The sequence below is a fragment of the Rutilus rutilus genome, assembly GCF_951802725.1.
Source record: "Rutilus rutilus genome assembly, chromosome: 5".
Classification (NCBI taxonomy): Eukaryota; Metazoa; Chordata; class Actinopteri; order Cypriniformes; family Leuciscidae; genus Rutilus; species Rutilus rutilus.
Window position 1 is genome coordinate 40,430,841 of NC_140213.1, and position 21,935 is coordinate 40,452,775.

Consider the following 21,935-nt stretch of genomic DNA (forward strand, 5'->3'; position numbering starts at 1 on the left):
TTTTAAATGCGTTTAAAATATATAATGTGCATTTAATTATAATCTAATAAAAGGTTTTGTAACATGTTTTGACAGATATACAGCAGCATATATGCTTGTGTTTGGTGTAATGAAGATCACTGCAAAAAGATAGATCAAGTTAAATATGGCTCTCCTCCAAAATAATGTCCTGAAGTGATATTTTACTTGTGAGCAGAGCACTGAGGCAAACTAGCGGGCCACACAATCAAACCGTGACAGCTTCATCTATCTTATGCACATGTATCTTATGCAAACAAAAAACAAATAGGTTCATCCATCATCGAAAGTAGCAAAAGTAAACAGAACCGATCCATAGGCACATATGCTCCTGACAGTTTACCTGAATCATCCCATGAAAAAAACAAGATGAAGACTGTTCTTGTTCTTTTCCATTCTAAACCTTATAAGACTGTCATCTAAGATCTATTACAAAGACAGAGGCAGGTTTGCTTGCTTTATATCGGATAAGATATATTTAAAACACTGATAATTCAACACCAACAAAAGTAAAATCATGATGGCTATTTACAAAAGATGCAAGCACACAACCGTTTTATAAAAAAAACACAGTCGGACAGAATACAAAAAAGAGGACATGTGGAAAAGTCCAATATGTTGATCAAAAAAACTGAATGGCTGGTTTTGGTTGTCCAATTTGACATACAAAGCAAGGGTCAATAGTCAATTATCATCAATAAATTAAAAACGGAAACATTCCTCTATTTGGTCACTGAATTGAAAGGCATGTGTTGAATAAAGACAGGAGAGGGAACACTGATGTCCAAGCAAGGCCCTTATCTGGGCGCAGGTGGCTGGTTCATCTCAAGAATGTACAGACACAGCCTTTCAGAGTCCACAATCTCATTATCTCTGGGTTACGGCCACACACTCCTTATTAGTTTGTCCAGATGTGGCATGTGGCCAATCATACACTGGGGTTTTTGCCTGAGTGAGGGGTTTGTTGTTGCTGTTGTTGTTGTTGAAGGTAAAGTGGCCGTTTCACTCTGGGCTTTCTGCGCTTGGGTTTGCTCTTGGCCTTGGTCAACTGCACCACAAAGAAGGAAAGCACAACCATGGCACCAAGAAATGCAAACATCGGGATGGTCTGGCCCACCTCTTGATTATAGCGGCCAGGCATTATTCCTGAGGAAACACACAGAAATTGGATTACTGCAATGCATTGTCTGAATGTTAAAGGCCATTTTGCGGGTGATATCTAGTTGATTATTTTCTAAACACACAGCAAATGCTCCTTGCTCACCTCCAGGTATGTCCCAGGCTCCACTTTCTCCAGGGGATAGGGGTCGAACCTGAGGCCGATATGGCCTTACATTAGGCAAAACAACCTTGTCCATGTCCACTGACAGTAGTTTCTGGTGCTTCCACAGATTGCTGAAAAAAAGAAAAAAAAAAGAAAAAGAGTCAACAAATCTAGTCAAATGGGGATATTAAAATACAACGTGTCCAGATTGAGATCTGTTTTGCACTGAGAATGGCACCGGTCTCATGTGTACTGACCTGGGAGCAGTCTCATTAAGTGGCTGGGGTTTAGCCCAAGACAGATGAGGGCATGCAGGGAGAGGACGAGGCTTGGGGTCACCCAGATGAGCCTCCAGCACTTTGGAGTAACGGTAGAGGTGATTACCTGCCAAAATAATGATAATAATAACAATAATGATGATGTTCAATTGATCAAAACAATGAATTAAAATATAAATAATAATGAATTAGAAATAAATAAAAATTATTATTAAATGCATAAATAAATTGACAAAAAATAAATGACTTAAAACAATGAATTAAAATAAAATCGATAAATTGATTTAAATGAGAAAAATGTATACAAAATAATGAATTATACACATAAATGAATTAAATACAAATTATAGAAATTATTAAAAAAAAAATTATTATTATTTAAATTATTTTTATTAAATTATTATTATTATTTAAAATCAAATGAGAAAAATTACTTTATGAATAAAAATGATGAATTAAATATATAAATTAATTACCAAAAAATAAATAAATAGAAATAATTTAAAACAATCAATTAAAAATACACTTTAAATAAAAAAGCGAAAAAAAAAATACTAATAAACTTAAGTGAAATTGAATCAAATTTAATGACTAATAAAAAAGTGAATTAATGCATAAAAATTATGAATTAACAAAAATAAATAAACAACAAAAAAATAAATACATAAAAATGAATTAAATACATAAATTAAAAATAATAAATATATAAATAATTAAATTAATTAATTAAAAACAAAGCAGTAAAAATATATATTAAAAATTATATAATATATAATGAATAAAAAATAATGAATTATAAGAAAATAAAAAATAAATCACCTTCCAATCTCTGTGGTAATGGCCTGTCTGTGCCTGTAGGGGGAACCACTCTGTTTTTAGAGTGTGTGAGGCTGGGCGGAGTCATGCTATATGAGGTGTACTGCAGCAGAGCGTCCAGCAGCCAAAAACAGTCTAAATAGGAGATCCCAAACACATGCAAATTAAATTAACAAGTCTGAAAATGTATAGTGAATCTGACAGACTTGTTTGCACAAAATGTGAGCTAGCTATCTATCTATCTATCTATCTATCTATATATATATATATATTAGGGCTGTCAAAGTTAGCGCGTTAATAACGCGTTAACGCAAAATCATATTAACGGCACTATTTTTTTTAACGCTCGATTAACGCAGCGTGTATTTTCTGTTTGACCCGTGGCCCAAAACCTAGTTGGAGAAATGGAGATACACAGTGTTGCCAACTTAGCGACATTGCAGACCCATTTAGCGATTTTTTCCCTTCAACAAAGCGCCCAAACCTTATTTAGTTTCTGAGAATCTACCGGTACCGCCGGTACTGCTCTCCCAGCACGCGCGCGAGCCTCTCTCTCTCTCGCTCTATCTCTGCGTCTCGCGCTGGAGAGAGGAGCACCGCTTTAATTCAGTTAAACACAGATATGATGTTGCTTCTCTAATTTTACATGCAAGTATAGCGGAAATCGCAAAACAGATAGTGTGTTTATCTTATGTGTATTTGATTTCATCAGACGACGGCTCGATTATCAGGATTATTGTGCAGATTATTATCTTGGAAGGGAGAGCTGGTTATGTCTTAATGGGTCACGTTTCAGTCACCATTTCATATTCATTCCGTTGTTTGACAACAGAAACAGTCAAATATACCAATGAAAACCGTTTTATTGAGAATTTAGCTTCATCAAAATGGGCACAGAGAGAGACAAACTATAATGTAGCCTAATAATAAATAATAAATGTACATTTAGCATTTTCAGAAGAGCTGCCCTGTCATGCAAAAATCTAAACATGTTTGTGTTAATTGCTCAGTGCAAAGAAAGAGAAGTAATGGGAACCTGGTATTTCTTTGTTTTTTGTGCATGTGTCTAATAGACATGAACAAGTTCTTTGAAAAACATCTATGACCTTTGAAACATGTCTCGTCTTCATGCTCGATGTTGACTATGGTTTCAATAATAAACATACATTTGCATAAAGCATCCATATTTATCCATGCCCACGTTGATTAGAGTATTACTAACTTGAAAAGTATTAATTTAAGGTACATTTAGAACAAATAAAAAAAATGTGCGATTAATCACGAGTTAACTCATGACAATCATGTGATTAATCGATTAAAATTTTTAATCGATTGACAGCCCTAATATATATATATATATATATATATATATATATATATATATATATATCCATTATATGTCCATTACCTTTCTGTCTGTGACTGTCATCAATGCAGTTGGAGTCTCCATAAAGCGCTATGCGACCTCCCCCCTCAGAGGGTGTTTGGTACAGACCAAGCACAGGCACATTTTCCACCACTGCCGTCTCTTGTTTCAAGACTTCTAGACCTAGAAATTTGAGTACATGGATAACAATAACAAGATGATTAAGTAAACGAGGGAGCATTTAGCTGGTCTCCATGGATACAGCAGTGATGTGAGATGTATGATCACAGCAGGTGATCCGTGTACCTTGATCTTTTAAGGTCTGAGCAATGACAATCCCATCCTCAGGAAAGCGAGCGATGCTGCACCCTGAGGCATAATACACTGAAAAGCGACAAGACAAGATACATTATTGAAATAAAATTTAGGAAAACATGTCTCCATTAAAACAATCTACTCAATATTGTGTATTTAACCGAAATCTATGCAATGTTATATCATCTTACTGTCATGATCTGCCATTGTGAAGTCTCCCTCATACAGACCGTCACTGAAGGCCATACCCCACACTGAGATCAGCTCATTCAAAGCTGGCACGTTAGCGCCCCCTGTGTCCGGCATCCACCATTGCCTGTGAATTAATGTGTAATGCACGTTACAAAAGTTGCCTTTATTTGATAAAAACACGTTTGCCCTGAACTGGACACTTTACTAAGAGCCCCATTTAAAAATTATTTGTCGGATCCAATAATAGAAACCACACCATTTCAATCCCCCCCAAATAACATTAGTTACGAATTAGGGCACTCAAATACCCTAATGGGAAGCACACTTTCATTTAAATTAGGACAGGTAAAACAAAGAAATTGGAAAATTAGACAAACACAATGCTGAAATAAAAATATCAGGTGAAATCACAATTAATCAAGTAATTAGCAAGGCAGTCTTGATATGAGCTAGTTAGCATGAGCTATATATATTTTTGCCATATTCAGTTTTAGAACACACTGAAATATGATATTTTTTATTTATACCTAGAGACTTCACATAAATTTTAAATTAGGTTTATAGCAATAAGAAAAAAGTTACAATATTAAAGTCCCTGTAAAGGTAATTCTAAAAAAAAATTCTAAACACATTATAAATGTTAGAAATGTATTGCTTAAACATATTACAAAGACTGTGAACTGTGAAGTGCTGAATTGTGGAGTTAGACCGTTAAACAGTTTTTCACCATTGCTGTGTTCCGGATTTTTTGGGCGGGGCTAAAACGGGGGCTCGATGACGCACTGGAGCCCCTGAGCTCCTGGACACGCCCCTACTCGATGACGCACTGGAGCCCCTGACGCTGGCCCCTCCCCTAACAATATAGCACCTTCACATCAGTTTGCCGATCGCGAGTTACTGTCAGTACTAGTACAGCCTACAGTTTGCTAGCTAGCTATGCCTTCGTCACGGAAATGCGTACTACCTGGATGCGATCACGTACAAAACAGATCGGTGTCCTTATTTAAATTTCCGAAAAACAATCACATCAAGAAGAGGTGGATTCATTTTGTGAAGAGCCACCTTGATGGACAGCTGAGGATCACCGCCAAAACCCGCTTCTGTAGTGATCATTTTACACGGGATAGTTTTATAAACTTCCGTCGGAGACAACTGGGATTCACTGATAATCCGCTGTTACTGGTAAATGGGGCCGAACCGACTATCTCCCGTCTCGGCCTTCATCCTCCCGTCGACCACCAATGAGTGTAAGTTGCCTTGTGTGCTTATGTTATAATTATAATTGGTAGTCCAGGCTCGAACATGTATGGCTTTGTAAGCTGCTAGGAGCATCCATTCCATCTGTAGCGGTGACAGTTGAGTGTGGCGACGACAGCTTTCCCGCGAGTGGGCGTGGTTTCAGCGCAGCCAGCGGACACGCCCCCAGCGTTTGAGAGCAGAGACCAATGCTCATTTTATCAAGATTTTGATAGCTTATTTTATGTACTTGCCGGCTTTTTTTAACATTCAAATTTGGCTGGGTGGCTAATAACACATTTTTCTGTGGTGTGACAAACTCAGAACACATACTTAATTTTGACTTTACAGGGACTTTAAAGAAACATCTATGACCAAGAAAAACATTATTGCATTTAATTTAGATTTAATTAATCTATTATAAAATAAATACATTTATTTCTGAAATTCATTTTATTTACTATTTTTCATTATAGAAGAAATAAAATAAATATAAGAAAGCAGAAGAATTTTCGGTGGCGGCATCAGACTATTGGACCCCACTGAACATTTTACCCAGATATACATGCAATACAGTGGACTGATGAATAATATATTTCAAGATTACTGTGCCTTGATGTACTCTGTACCTGGTGTTCTCATCATAGAACTTGACTTTTCTCATGACTGATGTGTTGTACCAGTCACTGAAGATAATGAGAGACAGGCCATTATCTATGTCTCTTCTCAACTTGGAAATCTCCTCTGGAAAATATTCTTCCTCGCTGTCCACCATCATCAAGGTCCCTAAAAAACACACAGACAGGGGTGACTGCAAAGATGATTTAAGCAGGCCTTATTCCATCACTACATATTCCCCAAAACAATTCATCTTCAAGACAGAATTTTTTTATACTGAATGAACACCTACCATACTGACTGGCATCAAAGCATGTTATTGGTGCACCCAAGACCTCAACAAAGTAGCCATTGCTGCGAAGGTGCTGATACATGTCTCTAAAGTTAGTGTGGATATGATCACCATTCCTGCAAAACAAGAGAAAACCCATGTAATCTACACCATCATAAGTGAATAATGGTACTAGAGACCAGCTATGAAAAGCTACCCTCTTGTGTTTTCTAACAACTGATTGAATATGGATCATTTTTGGTATTTGAGGCTCACCAGTCAAGTGGATCGTTCTTCATGCGCAGATTGTCTCGGGGGAAGTAGCCAGGCGGGTAGCGCAAGTTGTGGTACTGATCCCACAGAATCCTTTTACTACGCGGAGGAGTGGGGACAATCTTTACCTTCACTGGTAGCTTCACTGTGGAGGTCATTTCGCCACCTATTGCTGACTGGATGCAAACACATGGAAAACAGATCCCAGCAGGTCACGATCTCGATTTACACTACTTCGGGCTTTTAGAAGGTTTTCAGGCTTCTTAGAAGTTTTCTGAAAATCTTTCATTTTGGCTCCTTCACACCAAGAACTAGAACTATAAAGATAACTATATTCGAGTCCACACCAGCAAACGATATTGTTCTGTATGTTCTAAGCGCGGGCTGCAGTTCTGTCATCTGAAGCTTTAAATGCTTGAGCTCTTTAAAGCAGGATGGATTCTGACTGGCTGTCAATGTTTTCATCGTTCATCAACTGGAAAAAATTGTTCTGAGAGTAATTCTACCAATATCGTTTCTCTGTGCCGTTATCATTGGTTGAGGTGTGGACTGAAGCTATTCTTCTATATTTAGAATGATTTTTTTGGACTATATCTTTATCATTATAGTAATTGCCCTTGGTGTGAATGGATCTTAACTCTTTCCTTGCCAGCGGTTTTTTTTTTGTTTGTTTTGTTTTTTTGCATGAATATCTGAACATTTTGAACAAAAGGCTGAGAAAATTGCAGGGGTTTTTTTTTCAAAGACTGGCTGGATCGGGTTCAGAACAATGATCAAATCATAGATTGAGTAAATTGCTTCCATCAACACCCCCAAAGCTGCACAGTCCTAAATCTCTTCATGTTAATTTTAATATTTGATGGTTGCGTTCGTTTACATGTGCCTAAGCAATCCTTCTATCGCTTGTTTCTGCTTCTTTGCTTGTTTTTGGATTTAGAGATTCTGTACTATTTCAGACGATGAATAATAGCGCCCCCTACCAGTGAAAACATGGATTGCCGGAAAGTTCTGTCAATGGCAGAGAAGCTTTGTCATAAATGACAGAAAATTCCAATGGGGGGGAACACTACTTTACACTTAGAAGTGTAAAGTACCCAAATGTTCATAAAGTAATACAATTAATTTAACTCACACTTTCAAATAAAATTAAAATAGCATGTTGTACTACTTTATTGGAGATCTCAGGGACAGTGCTGATACTCACGTCATTCTCTGCCGGCGAGGCCACTGTAACCATGACATGACCCTGAGCGATGCCTTCCCATGATGCAGCTTTCTTGGCCACAGATATGGAAACAGCCAGGTAACCGGCCCAGGGCCAGAGCACAGGTGAGTAAGATACTGCCACATCTACAAAATCACCATTCTGAGGAAGGTAGGGCTGCCAGATGGGCTGTGAACATCAAACATAACTGTTATTTTTCAAAGGGGACAATAATATTTGAAATTAAAATTCAACGTATGAAACAACATATCAGTTTACACTGAATTGCAGTCAGTCTCTTTATTATTCCCTACCTTGTCCACAATCCTTCCAGTCACACCCATACCATTAAGAATGGTCACGTTGACAATTGTCGGCATGCTACCGTAGTAAATGGGCTGTGAGCAGTAGGGCCACATGTAAGGGCACTCGGTCAGATCTATGTAGCTCGGGCTCAGGCTAAAGAATAAAAACACCATCAGAAATTCATTAGAGGACGATGACCTTACTGAGAGCCAGTGCAAGATAATGAACCAGGTCAAATCTACTCTATAAAAGGCTGGAATGTAATTAAATCCGAATGAGTGTGCGATGGAGACGCTGGCTACATTTTAAATGGACCAATTTTGCATACATGAATAAAAAACTGAGCATTCTATGTGAGCAGAAAGCTAGAGAAAGATACTTCCCTCTTGTAATTTGCTTTGGATAAAAAGTAAATACATGCTAAATACGTAAGTGTAAAGGCAAAGAGAAGAACACAATATTTGTGCGTGTGCGAGAGACATGCCTGGCTTGCGGCTTGTAGCTGTTAAGGATCTGGTAGGCTCTGAGTAAATCAAGTTTGCCATGGCCCTGCTCAAACATGTTGACACCTGGCAGCCTGCGCGCTGAGGCGATCAGGGCCTGCTTCATACTGGCCGGGTTCACCAAGTCTCTGTTCAGCACAGTGCTGGAAAGACAAAAGACAAATAAACAAGTTTCAGTTAAATGGATGAGGCTTGATGGAATATCATTTCAGTGCAGGCTGAAGACTGGAAAACAGACTTAAAAGAAACACATGGTCACTCAGAGGCCATAAAGCAAAGAGGTGGATGGGGTCAAGTACCAATAAGAGACTAATACAAATGAGAGCTATATAAACTCTACAAATTGGAAACACCAACAAAATTACGTTAGCCATCAGACTGCGAGGATGGACTATCAAATATATAGACCTTATGCACCAGAGAAACAAGCGTGCAGCCATCTTTAGAATATTGTCTTTGAACTATCGTTTTTGCGGTCGCTCTGTGTATTTCAATAGCATCGCTGTCGAGGAGTAATTAGCTGGTGAAGTGGATTTACTTATTGTAAAGGTAACGAAAGTTATCATGAAGATTGTAATGTTTAAAGCAGATGTCTTAACAAATGTCAGTAGACCGGGAAGATTTTAAAACGAGCTGTTCATTCATAAATACGTAAGATCGCTGTGAAAGTACAGACCGGAAGACAAAAGACAACGAGTGCAGCGCTGAAAAGGGGCGGGGCTACATTCTGTCAATTAATTTGTTTCTAGTTTTTCTTTGTTTGCGGGCTGTATTTTATTTATTTTTTTTACAAATGCATTTTTTCCCCATAAGGCCACAGTAACAAAAACAATTCTGAAGAAAACCATAGGTTTAGAGAACCAATTTATTTAGCTCTACTTCATATCATATGTTTCAAAGAGCAGTGTGTTTATAGCAATAAATGTACGAAGTACAGGTGAGCCCACTATCAATCACTATCTGCGTCCTGATAAAGCAGCAAAAATAGGTCATATGATGAAACCCTATTTTGAATCGCTGATGAAAATTGATAATAAAACAGCATTCTCTTTCATTATGTCAGGTGTAGACACGTTTTATGAGTATATCTCAAGGCCTAAAATTGGATACCGCTAGTTTAGGTGTTGAGTATACATACACTATCGATCAAAGGTGCATTAAATTGATCAAAAGTGTCCGTAAACATTCATAATGTTACAAATAAATGCTGTTCTGTTAGACGTTCTACTCAAAGAATCCTGATAAAAAATTTGCAGTTTCCACATAAATATTAAGCAGCATAACCGTTTTCAACACTGATAATAATACATTTTCTTGAGCACCAAATTAGCATATTAGAATGATTTCTGAAGGATAGTGTGACAATGAAGACAGGAGTAATAATACTGAAAATTCAGCATTATTACTTACGGTGGGGTAAGATATAAACAGTTTAAATGCACTGTAGGTGGTGGTGTCTAATTCAAAATAAAAATAAATAAAAAAGAACAGTAGACTGGATAGTGAGTTTGTGAATATTAATGCACAATATTTTAGTTTCATACACATTTTGTTCAACTGTGTCTCACCTGGCCAGCAGTGTGACAGCTCCAGCCACTACAGGTGATGCAACACTAGTGCCAGAGAGAGAACGACAGCCTTCCTTCAATCCTGAACCACGCACACCAGAGCCATACGTCACAATGTCAGGCTTCACCCTGCCATAGCCACCTGGCAGCTCCTGATCAACAGATAGCACAGGAAGCAACGAGTCAATTGAGCTGACAAGACAGACTGACAGATATTGTGATGAGTGAGAAGAGCAGTACAAGTGGCTGAGTGGAGACAGAGTCAAAATTCTACAGACACACATGGCCAGAAATGGTGTACTTCTTTATATGGCTCCAGTGATGTGTTGAACCCCACATTGGGATTTCACTCTTACTAGCCTGACTTGCTGATTTTGTGGGGTTTGAACGTGTCATTATGGTAAAATGAAACGTTACAATGTTTTTAAATGCATTTATTTATTCAACCTTTTCTAAAGACATGTTAATAGACTACTTTCTAATTAGACAACATTCCTTGTCTCACAACTTTTTTTGTTTTGTTTTGATTTAAACTTAAGTCCTTGCATGACATTTTTCAAATGTATTTTTACTAAAACCATTTAATATATTTAGGTAAATATTGCCACTTGTTATAATGCATCTAAATAAATAAAATGGATTAGATATTCATCTTTGTTTTAATTAATAAATACTGTGAAAACATTCCTTTTCATTTTAACTGGACTATTTATAGAAGGCCAAATCTAATTTTTTTTTTTTCTATGTTTGTAGCTATATCACCTAATCCTACAGCAGGGGATTCAGCTTTTATTTTAAATTCCTTATTAACATCAAGGCCATTCATTTATGTACAGCTATATTGTAAATCTACAAAGCCATAATTCTCTGAACCACTTCAAAAGGTGTAACAGAGGATTTTTGAAGACTATGTAAATTCTCTTCAATTTACTCTCCTTCCTAAAGGAGAGAAGTCCAGGAATCTCCAGCTTTGTCTAGCAGGAGGTGTCTGTCTGCCTATTTTAGGTCAGATCAAAAAGCACAGACATGTTCTCACTGGCCTCTTCAGGCAGCTGCACAGGGAAAAAAGCAGTAATGAGACGTCAGCACAAGAAGGAACGCACCCATGTTGTCATGCCTCGGGATGAGAACCTGGCAATGTTGTCCTCAAAATCAATCCCTCCAACACCAATAACATCCATCTGATCTGCTGGATTGTTCAGAGTTCTGGAAGAAACATAAAAAGTTTTTGGGACTAATAACCAAATCTTAAATAATTTGTCCTTGATCTGCTCCACTTACCCGTAGAGAGGGCCATCATTGCCAATAGCAGAGACCATAATCACCTTGTTGGCTGTGAGCTCCCAAACCTTGTTAAACAGAAGTTATGCTTTTATTAGAGGACTACACTGCAGAGTGCATAAACCATATTTAATGTACCGGCAAAAATACACTTGTGACAAATTGTTTGACATGTTGCGCATTTGTGGGTCGCTTTGAATAAAAGCATCTGCTGAATGTCAATTTAATTAAATCTGCCCAAACCTTATCAACAAATGGATGGTCCATAAAGTCTGGTCCCCCTATACTGAGATTTAAGACATCTATCTTCTTCAGGATGGCATAGTTAAAGGCATCTAAAAACCAGGAGGTGTAGGACACCTAAGAAGAGAAAAATTAAGAATAACATATAGGAGGAGGCGTGTAAAATCTTCTTAAATACATCATAAAAAAATAGAAATTAAAAACTGATGTCCGTTATAGAACTGGGCTATATAGCTAAAAACATAATACATCCATAAACAATAATAAATGTTTTTTAAAGGAGTCTCTTACACTAACCAAGGCTGCATTTATTTGATAAAAAGAGTAATATTTTGAAATATTATTGCAATTTAAAAAAACCTTTTCTATGTTAATATATTTAAAAATGTGATTTATTCCTGTGATGGCAAAGCTGAATTTTCAGCATCACTACTCCAGTCTTCAGTGTCACATGATCCTTCAGAAATCATGCTAATATGATGATTCTGTGCTCTTTTTTTATTACCATCAATAGTGAAAACAGTTGTGCTGCTTCATATTTGTAGAAATCATGGTTGTGCTTTTTTTGGGGGGGATTCTTTGATGAATAGAAAGTTTAAAAAACTTATCTATTTGAAATAGAAAACTTTTATTACATTGTCTAATGACAATGTAATTACTTTCATTAATGACATGTGAAAGTGGTTGCATATATACGGAAATGGGTATGTATGTCGTTACCTGGTTATTAGTAAAAACTCTGAAGATATGAAGCTCAGAATCAGGAGCGAAGCCCTGGCACTCTCTCATGCTGGCGATAACCCCAGCCACAAAGGTACCATGACCCAACCCTGAAGAAAGAATAAGAGACAGAAAAAGTTTAATCTGGGTTGATTCATTCAAGTTCACTCAATAATAAAATATGACTGATTAAACATGTTTAAACTTGTTTCATGACATACACTGAGAATTCGTCTTACCATCATCCAGTGTTTTCTCATTGGTCCAGTTGGTTCTTTCTTTAACATTCTTAAAGTGAGGGTGCTTCTCACTCAACCCAGTGTCAAATACCGCTACCTTCACCCCAGAGCCTGTATATGAACACATATAAACAGAAACGCAGGCTTTAACGCAAACCTGATCTTCAATAGTAGAACATTAATTACGGTAGCGCACATTCACATTCTCTCACACATACCGGTGTATCCCATCTGCCAGAGCACATCTGCTTGCAGTATCTGGGCGACATGTCTCGGAATGGCCCGCAGGAGACGGCGACTGGAGTGTCTTCCTGTGGCATGCCAGAATCCAGAGCCCAGAGACAGACTGGTTCTCCTAAGCGGCCTTGATGACTGCCAAGACTGCCACTTCTGCACCCAGCGTGTGTCATTGCAAGGGGACGCCCCATCAGTGCCCGCTGAGAGAGAAAAGCAATGAGAAATCATTCTCAATAAATTATACCTCATCCCTTTTGAATGTTTTATTTGTGCCATGGATATACAATATAAATGGTATAGAAGAACCTCTACTGCAATTTCTGCCATCCCATAGAATATGCCATAATGTCCTACTCACTTCAAATCCTGTCTTTCAATTCCTCTTGAATGATTTCAATTTATCACTCTTTCAGGCTATTCCCCATTTAATACTTTATGAGTGCACACATTTATTTCTCATAACTCAATAGCAATTTTATGCCCTCCCCGAAGACACAATCTCCAAAGAACTCAAATGTGATTATCATGAATGCTTCAAACCTCACAAAAAAATATCAGGGCTCAACAATTTTAGAAATTCAGCTTTTTATCACCCCTGCTAATATTTTATAAATATAATATACATTTTTAGCAACGTATGTCATAAGGAAATATTTTTATTAGACTTTTCCTAATTTTTCATTTCACATTTAGTTTTCATAATTTTCATTAAGTCTTAAAATCATTAAAATTAACAATCTGAGGTTTTTAAAGATAGTATAGAATAATTTGTCAATACTTTTCAACCCATTGTAACTGCTTCTAAGACTAGTTAGATAATTTAACCATGGTGACAGCTAAATTCAACAACAATGGGCCAAAAGTGACAGTTCTATCGTTCAGTTCTAGTCTGAAACCCTCTCACACTTATCCCAAGTCATTAGGCTATCCTTATTGTTAAACCTGTAATTGGAGGTAAATATCAACGGAGCTTGCCCAGTATCAGATTCTAGATTTGTCTAACACCAACCTAAGCACACAGCATCAACATCTACACCTTCACAAGCATTTTTATTGGCCCTGTGAATAATTTCCGGCGAGACCAGAGATGAGTAGCCTGTGCTTTCAGGAATATTCAAATGGGGCAAAGTGCTAATAACAGTGATCACCTTAACTCTATGTAAAAGTGTCATCATAAAGGTTTAAAGAGTAAAACAAAACTCTTGTAAAGTGCAGGCGGTAGCGGTTGGAAAGGAATCGTAGGCGTTTAAGCGTGGCTGAGTTGCAGAACCAACCACTTTGACCAGCCCTGACATGTCAGTCTTCCTCTCTGGCTGATTACTGCTCATTAATACCCCCTAGAGCTATACAGACGAGACTAGTGCATATACTGTAATTATATTACATCTCAATCCCCCACTCGTGCTCCTGTAGAGCTGACCCAGACACCATTTAAATGATAATTACTTGCATATATGCTCTCAAACTGTGACCAGGGGTTATTCTTAGAGAAACAGACCCAGCTAATAGCAGCTAATGATGTATTTTTGTTCTTATTACTGAAACCAAAGTGCCTCGAAGCTGTACTATGTATACTCTGTAGTGGGAGAGTGAGATATGCTAGCATTTAGGGGTGCCGACTGATAAGCAGCTCCTTGAGTGTTAATTCAGAATGGTGCTGTCGGCAAAAATATATTTAAAGGACAAGTTCGGTATTTTACACTTAAAGCCCTGTTTTCAGATCGTTTCTGATGAAATAGAACGGTTCAGATTGAAAGGACACATGCTGCTGACCCGAGAATTTTCGGTTTCTGTGGTAGCACCCCCCCCACCTCCACAATGGTTGCATAGGTGCACTGGAACAATCCTTCCTAAAACGCATTAAACTTTCGTTTACAAAGACGTGAAACTCACCGAGTGGTATGGGGTGTTCACTGATATGCTCACACAAAAATCGCTGCAAAAGATGCTTTCCAACAGGTTTTATCGTAGTTTTTGTCCAACTCCATTGACTTGTATTGGATGTGCTGTGAGGTACGGTATTACTCCGCCGCCGGAAACGGAAATGGGGTTGTTTGTATTCTTTCTGTAGTCTTATGCATTATGCAGTCGCGGAAGCTCTCAACGGAAGAATGTACGGGTGTGAGGCGTTTGGAAAAATAGATCCACAGTTTTACAACGAATGGTAAAACACCTGTTGGAAAGCATCTTTTGCAGCGATTTTTGTGTGAGCATATCAGTGAACACCCCTGACCACTCGGTGAGTTTCACGTCTTTGTAAACGAAAGTTTAATGCGTTTTAGGAAGGATTGTTCCAGTGCACCTATGCAGCCATTGTGGAGGTGGGGGGGGTGCTACCACAGAAACCGAAAATTCTCGGGCCAGCAGCATGTGTCCAAATTTCAATCTTAACCGTTCTATTTCATCAGAAACGATCTGAAAACAGGGCTTTAAGTGTAAAATACCGAACTTGTCCTTTAAGTTGTCAGCCATTACTCCAGTCTTCTTCAGTGTCACATGATCCTTCAGAAATCTGCAAATGATGCTGCAAAATCTTGCAGTAAACATAAGCATTATACAGAAGCCGTGCAGCTTGTTTAGGATGTTGGTAAAGGAAGAATGTCACAATGTTATGACGCAGTAAACTGTAATCACTCTCCCAGAGTTTCTAAACACTGACAGTAGATTTACAGATTGACAGCAGAGGAAGTGATTTCTTTTTTTATTCTAATGGTGGAGAACTCAGTGCTCAAAGACAAAACATTCTTTCACCTCAAACACTTCTGAAAGCCATTTCCTCCACCCCATGCAGTAAATAAACACTTCCTATTCGGTTCACCCCCTGCTGATGACTTTCCTCCCTGCAGCCACCCCAGAGAGCTGGGAAAGAATAAATTGCATGTAACCTCTGTGATAGTGCACAGCACTGCAGGGTTCAAGTGTGACTTATACAGTACAGCAGTGCTTCCCAACTATGCTCCTGGAGGCACACCAACAGTGCACATTTTGGATGCCCCCCTTATCTGACCCATATATTTCTGGTCTTTGAGTCTCTAATAGATAGATAGATTGTTTTAATTAATGCCATGTCAGCATCTAAGGCTATTTTCATGGCTGGAGTCTCTAATAACAAGCTGATGAGCTGATTCAGGTGTGATTGATTAGGAAGAGTTGGAAAATGTGTAGTGTTGGTGTGCCTCCAAGAACAGGGTTGGGAAACACTGCAGTACAATATAATACCGTGTACTAGTACTGCATTTTAGTAAAGGTATGATAGATAGCAGTATTATGCCTATGTTCTGAATGTCAGTGTTATAAAGGTACAGTACAACTTACAGTCAGTCATTTTGAGGCTGCGGAGGACCATGCGCTGAGGCGTCACTCGTTTGATATAGGGGTGGTCCTGCAGGGTGAGCAGGCTGCTGCGGGTGTCCTGCCGGATCTCCACCACCTCAAAGTCACTGGGGTAATCGCTAGCAGGATTGTCCCTCCTTACGATGCGCCAGTTCACCGCATCCACATCTCGCAGGGCGCTGCTGATGAAATCACTGCGTGCTTTGGCTGTGAAGTATCCGTTAAATGCAACTATGTACTCTAGAAGAGACAGGAGAGAGAATAAAAGGTATTGCAAAACCCCACAGAATAAATGCACGTGTATTTACTGAGAAAACCTTGCACCGTAAGCAAGGTTTCGCATTCACTTAACGTCTTGGTTCTGCCTCTATTTGGGCAACACATCATTCAAATGGATCCAAGTTCCAACCTTGCATTAACAACCACAATAGAGCCTTTAACAGAAACAACGGCTGCTAGTGAAACTTTAGGCCAGGGCGGGTATAGGGGAACACCCATATTCTTTCTTTGCTTGACAAACCTGAACAGAGACGCTATCAGAATGCTTTGAAATGTGGCCGTCCTCCAGAGTGCTTGACACGACTACGAACAAAGCCCATAGTACATAAGGGAATGCAATACAAAAATACAGACACAGACTACATTAAGGGCTTAGTGACTTTGAGGACAGCAGAGAGAAACAAATGCAAATAATAAGATACAATTAAAGTCAGCATGTTATTCATCTTATTGAGAACAATTCATCCAAACAGATCAAATCAACTTTTAGAAACGCCGAACAAAACGAATCTTTTTGCCAATCCCACAAATCATAGCTTTGGGTGAGGGAAGTGGGAATGAATTAAAATATGTTTGCCAATCCCACAATTCACAGCTTTGGATGAGGGAAGTGGCAATGAATTAAACATTAGAGGATGGCACAAAGGGCCGCATTCATAGAGCAGTAATCAGGCCACTATAAATAACGTGTTACGTTCTGGTCTTGTATACCCACATCCCAACCACACCCAATGTAGTGAAATATCTGCCCTTTGAAAACAACGCTGGACTCAGATTAAGTCTTAGGAATGTATTGCCAACACTCTGGGCCGGACGCCAGCAAACACACAGAACAGAGGGCACGATCCAGCCAATGAATGGACAGAGTCCTGAGAGAGAGCTGCGACACAGTGGAGTACATTACACCAGCACTGTTTGACCTGAAGCGTTCACGTTTTGTCCTGCCCTAAATTACAATGAGAAGTGCAAAAGCTGCTTTAAGCCCTCATTTAGGTCCATAAACCGGTTGATAACTGATTTTCAGTGCAATAAAATGTCATTATCAACACTAAATACTAGAATACAGCACTAAATGATTGTGCTTACAGTACTAAAACACAATGTCTTGAACGTGTTGCAGCCGATGAAGAATTCAGCATTCTCCTCGCGGTCAATCTCAAACCTCAGACAAATTAAATCCTATTTGTTTTGTTACAGACACAAACAAGTCAAGTTTTATTCAGTGTAAAATGAAATCACTTACCATGCTTGACCACTTTGGTAGAAAAGTCCAGTTTCAGCAGGATCTGCGAGCAGTTTGAGCTCAAGAGTGCATCAGCATTCAGAGGAGGATGAAAGGGAGTTGAGAACGGCCCTCTGTTTTCCTCTGTGCCCACCAGAGGCAATCGACCCCCTAAAGCAGCCACAAGCAAGCACAGCCGTACAATCATGGTCCCTGTGGTCCGTTTCTGGTTATTACCCATCTAAAGATACATGTGTCCTCAAAGGTAACAAATGCGTATGGGTATTTGCAGTTTATGAAATAGTTTAGGTCCAGAATGCAGAGAAGCCTGAATAACGCACGGCTTGAGTATTCATTTCTTTCTGCGTTTTCTCTCCATTGTGTGCTTGTGGTCCAGTGGAGGTGATCAGTGTGGCAGCCTGAGGAGGAGGAGGAGAGGGGCCATCTTCATGAAAGTGTAAAACAAACTACAGTAGATCAGGAGGGGTGTTCATCTGGTGATGGGCTTCCTCACAATGGCCAAAGGGTTTCTATTCTTCCTGTAGGCTGAGAGGGAATAACAATAGTTACGTTCAGCTAGTTGCTGGAAAACACAAATTTCAAAAGGTCAACATTTAGCCAATAATTATCCATCTTAAAGGAGAACTCCGGTCAATTTTAACATTGAGCTAATTTTTTTGTACATTTGGAGTGCTGTCAGTACAGAGAACAACGACAAAAATCGGTGTTTCCTACACCGAGTTATCCTCTTTTTAAAATTTGCACCCTGTTGACTTCAATGGGGCAAGTTTTAAACCTGCTTTTAGCCTCTTAACATCCTTGATGTGTCATTACAAGTGCACAGGTCATGTGAGTGATTCCTTCAGGGTGAACGCGGGTTAATCTGACTGCAGTAGATGTGAAAGATATGAATAAAAATGATGTTTATTCAGCCAGCGCAAATACCTGTATTCACATCCTGTTTTCGGTCGAAGTCCACAGTAGTCGATTGTCGAGTTCACACGCGTGATCATAAGTACTAAACCTATGCGCGTGAACTCTACAATCGAGCTTACATAGAAAACAGTTATTTTAAACTGTAATAATTTTACATTACTGATTTATTTCTGCTCAATTAAACGCAGCCTATGTGAGCATAAGAGAACAGTAGTGTTAAGACACTCAAATGACAAGGACCATTCATTTTAAAATCAAGTGTGGTTAAGGCCAAGCCACTCTGCACTGACAGACGCAGACCGACGGCAACATACACATTCATCGGGTTTAGTCGGATTGGTGTTACCCCTGTCTGTTGCCGCTCATGCAGTTCGAGTGCTGCATTAAAGACATCTAGAATGATGCCTGTAATTTACCACAAAGTGTTAGCCTCAGGATAATGTGAAGGACATTTTCCTTGAAAACACGGTCCCCCACCCACAGGCACCCTTCCAGAGGCTTAATTTCCCACTGACTCCAGGCTGTGAACGCCAAGAAGTGGGCTTAACTCAGATGGGCTGAGCTGTTATGCAGCTCAATATGCACACCATATGGTTCTTTACTACAGACCAGACCATCCCTGCTGACTTGTGTCAACATGACAAGAAAAAAAGCTCACCAAATTATTAAATGCATGTTATAGATGTTGTAAACAATTCATTCCTGCATGATTATTATTATTTTTAAATGTTTTGACCTCATAATGTTAAATCAAAATGTCACAATCTGACCGGTGAAAATAACAGACTTATTTTTGGTGACGTATGAAGGACTTCTCCAAACCCTTAGTCAGCTTAAAGATGCGGTTTCTCAAAATCATTGTTGAACACTGTTGATATTTGAAATCAACCCAAACAAACATACCCTTCCCTTTATTCCTCCGCCCCCAAAATGCACAAACAAGGCATGCAAGAATGTCTCTTATCATAGCAGAAGCGAAGCAAAATAATACTTAAAAAATAAAGCAAAGATGACAGAAAAAAAATCCTTTAGGTCCTAAAACTCTTGCCTGATCATAACCCTTTTATTTCCAGTGATATTCCTCTGAACTTTTCTCTTTTGTAATGTCTCTCAGCTATTTCTCTTTCTACAGTCTTTCTTCAAATCTCCCTCTTGCTCGCTCTCTCTCCTCCCCCATCATGTGTGGACACGCCCCAATCAATGCTGATTGGCTAAAAGTTTGTTGCGGTGCTCTTCTCAATCTGATCCACATTTCACAGACTGTGATGACGCCTTTCCACAGTCATTAATATGGTAAATCTAACAACAGCAATGAAGCCTACATTTATAACACAATTTTTTTTATATATTACCTTGGCATTAAATTGCAGAAAACTAGTTAACGCTGCTGCGTGAGCATTTCTAATACAACTGACCAAGTTAATCAAACTCTCAATATTTTTTTCCTCTCTTTTAAAGTTGGAGCAAATGGGAATTGGGAACTCAAAATAAATTTGTTACAGTGTCTGTTCACCACTATAAAAGCTGACCCAACTTTAGCTTCTGAGAACAGCAGGAAAAGTGAAAAGGAATCGCAACTTTAATGGTGGCCAGAGCAAACAAGTCAAACGGATGTGATCTTAACAGAATCAATGTTTACTTTCATTCTGTTTGTAGAATAGCACAATCAAGGATGTTAGTGTAAAAGCTAAAGTAATTCACCCCCCAAAATTTTGTCATCATTTACTCATCCTGTTTGACCACTTTCTTCTGTAGAACTCAAAAGATGGTTTTAGGCAGAATGAATAGAGCACACAGCACACATCTGTCATTGTGTCTACCCTTGTGTAAGTTAATGACAGAATTTTCATTTTGGGTGGATCCTCCTTAAAAACAAACAACTAAAGCAATACTGAACTTTTGACCATGTAGTTTAGAGCAGAAGTCACTTAACTTACTCCAGCCTCTGGCCAATTATTATCAGCAAAAGACACTGGCCTGCAAAAGCCATTGTTTTCTTGGCCAAAGCATTAGCCATTTAACAAATTATAAAATATATGTGAATCAAATAGAAACCGAAGTGATAACCAGCTCTGCTTTTTTTTGCACACAAAAGATTATCTGCAAAAGATATTTGAACAAAGCCTTAGCATTTACAGCATTCTGCATTGGATGCAATGCTCAAATTGGAAGTAAAAAATAACATAAGGAGTCTGGTTTGGTTCTGTACTGACCACAACACTTTGTCTGATGGATAGATCTAATATCATTTAATTTATTTTACTTTCAACAATACACTGCACATTAGCTAAAGACAAAAACACTAGCATGTCTTGCTAGCTATAACACCGCCAAAACATCAATGTTAGTTGCGTAAAGCCGTTTGACAGAATGGCCCGTTATTTACTATCCTCTCATGTAAAAAAAATCTTCAAAGATCATGTTTTGTCTCTAAATCAGACAAGCATGTGGCCTCGCCACCATCCTGCTACAAGCTAACAGCTAGATTAGCCAAGCATGAGCATAAGAGTTCCCACACATGACCAACAACCCCATATTATACTTATAATATATGTATACTTACTATTAACGGAATGTGCAACGGTGACGCAGGAAATGATTAACTCCCGGAATAGGTTGTCTGACAAATTTCGTATCTTAGGTTTAATAAGTTACATATTAGAACTGTACACAAGCTAATGGCGCAAGCTGTTAGACTGTAACGTGAGAAACTGGTATTAAACACAACAACCAGTAGCCAATTATCGATCGCTGCGTCACGTCTCGACTCGGGAGGGATGTGCGTTCAGCCAATAGAAAACGTTTATTCCTTTGCGCTTCCATTTGATTGGTTATTACGATACCTATAATAGGGTGCTTCAAAAGCTAGCGTTAAAGGCGCACGCAGTGATTTCCCCATACTGAAAAAAGTTTTACCCTGAACTGCTACATTAGCATGAAGTGAAGAATCCGATCATAGCCTAATAGCTTAAATAGCGGAATACAGTTAAGGCAGGCCTGAAGTAGTTAGCTGCCAAGTTTTAGCTGGTTTAAGATGGTTTCCCCTGGTCTAATTTGGTGTTTGTGAGGTCGATTGTTTTCCCAGCATGGCCAGACTGAAGTTACACTGTGTACACACTAGTCTATTTGGTCATTCAGTCTGGCTTTGCTGACTGATTAATAACATACTATTTACGTTAGGCTATGCAGTTGTACATTTGTTGTCGAAACCACGTTC

The 21,935-nt window shown here is 38.7% G+C and overlaps 1 protein-coding gene across 1 annotated transcript; it reads right to left on the minus strand.

Moving 5' to 3' along the window:
- Positions 1 to 461: 461 nt before the first annotated feature.
- Positions 462 to 21,453, minus strand: mbtps1 (membrane-bound transcription factor peptidase, site 1). Its single transcript, XM_084410046.1, has 23 exons — positions 21,282 to 21,453; positions 17,804 to 18,328; positions 16,264 to 16,521; positions 12,930 to 13,148; positions 12,712 to 12,822; positions 12,473 to 12,582; positions 11,753 to 11,869; positions 11,510 to 11,577; positions 11,332 to 11,434; positions 10,229 to 10,380; positions 8,642 to 8,803; positions 8,166 to 8,310; positions 7,852 to 8,040; positions 6,651 to 6,823; positions 6,396 to 6,511; positions 6,115 to 6,271; positions 4,249 to 4,373; positions 4,049 to 4,126; positions 3,785 to 3,925; positions 2,380 to 2,511; positions 1,540 to 1,666; positions 1,283 to 1,413; positions 462 to 1,164 (listed from the first exon to the last, which is right to left on the minus strand). The coding sequence occupies exons 2-23, from the start codon at positions 18,021 to 18,023 to the stop codon at positions 947 to 949; spliced, it is 3,252 nt and encodes a 1,083-aa protein (XP_084266172.1). The 5' UTR covers positions 18,024 to 18,328; positions 21,282 to 21,453; the 3' UTR covers positions 462 to 946.
- Positions 21,454 to 21,935: the final 482 nt, after the last annotated feature.

Coding starts and splice junctions, on each gene's coding strand:
- mbtps1 (XM_084410046.1), bottom strand. CDS start 18,023: ATGGGTAATAACCAGAAACGGACCACAGGGACCATGATTGTACGGCTG. Junction 8,311..8,641: donor AGCTACAAGCCGCAAGCCAG/GCATGTCTCTCG, acceptor TTTATTCTTTAG/CCTGAGCCCGAGCTACATAG. Junction 6,824..7,851: donor CCTCGCCGGCAGAGAATGAC/GTGAGTATCAGC, acceptor GTTTGCATCCAG/TCAGCAATAGGTGGCGAAAT.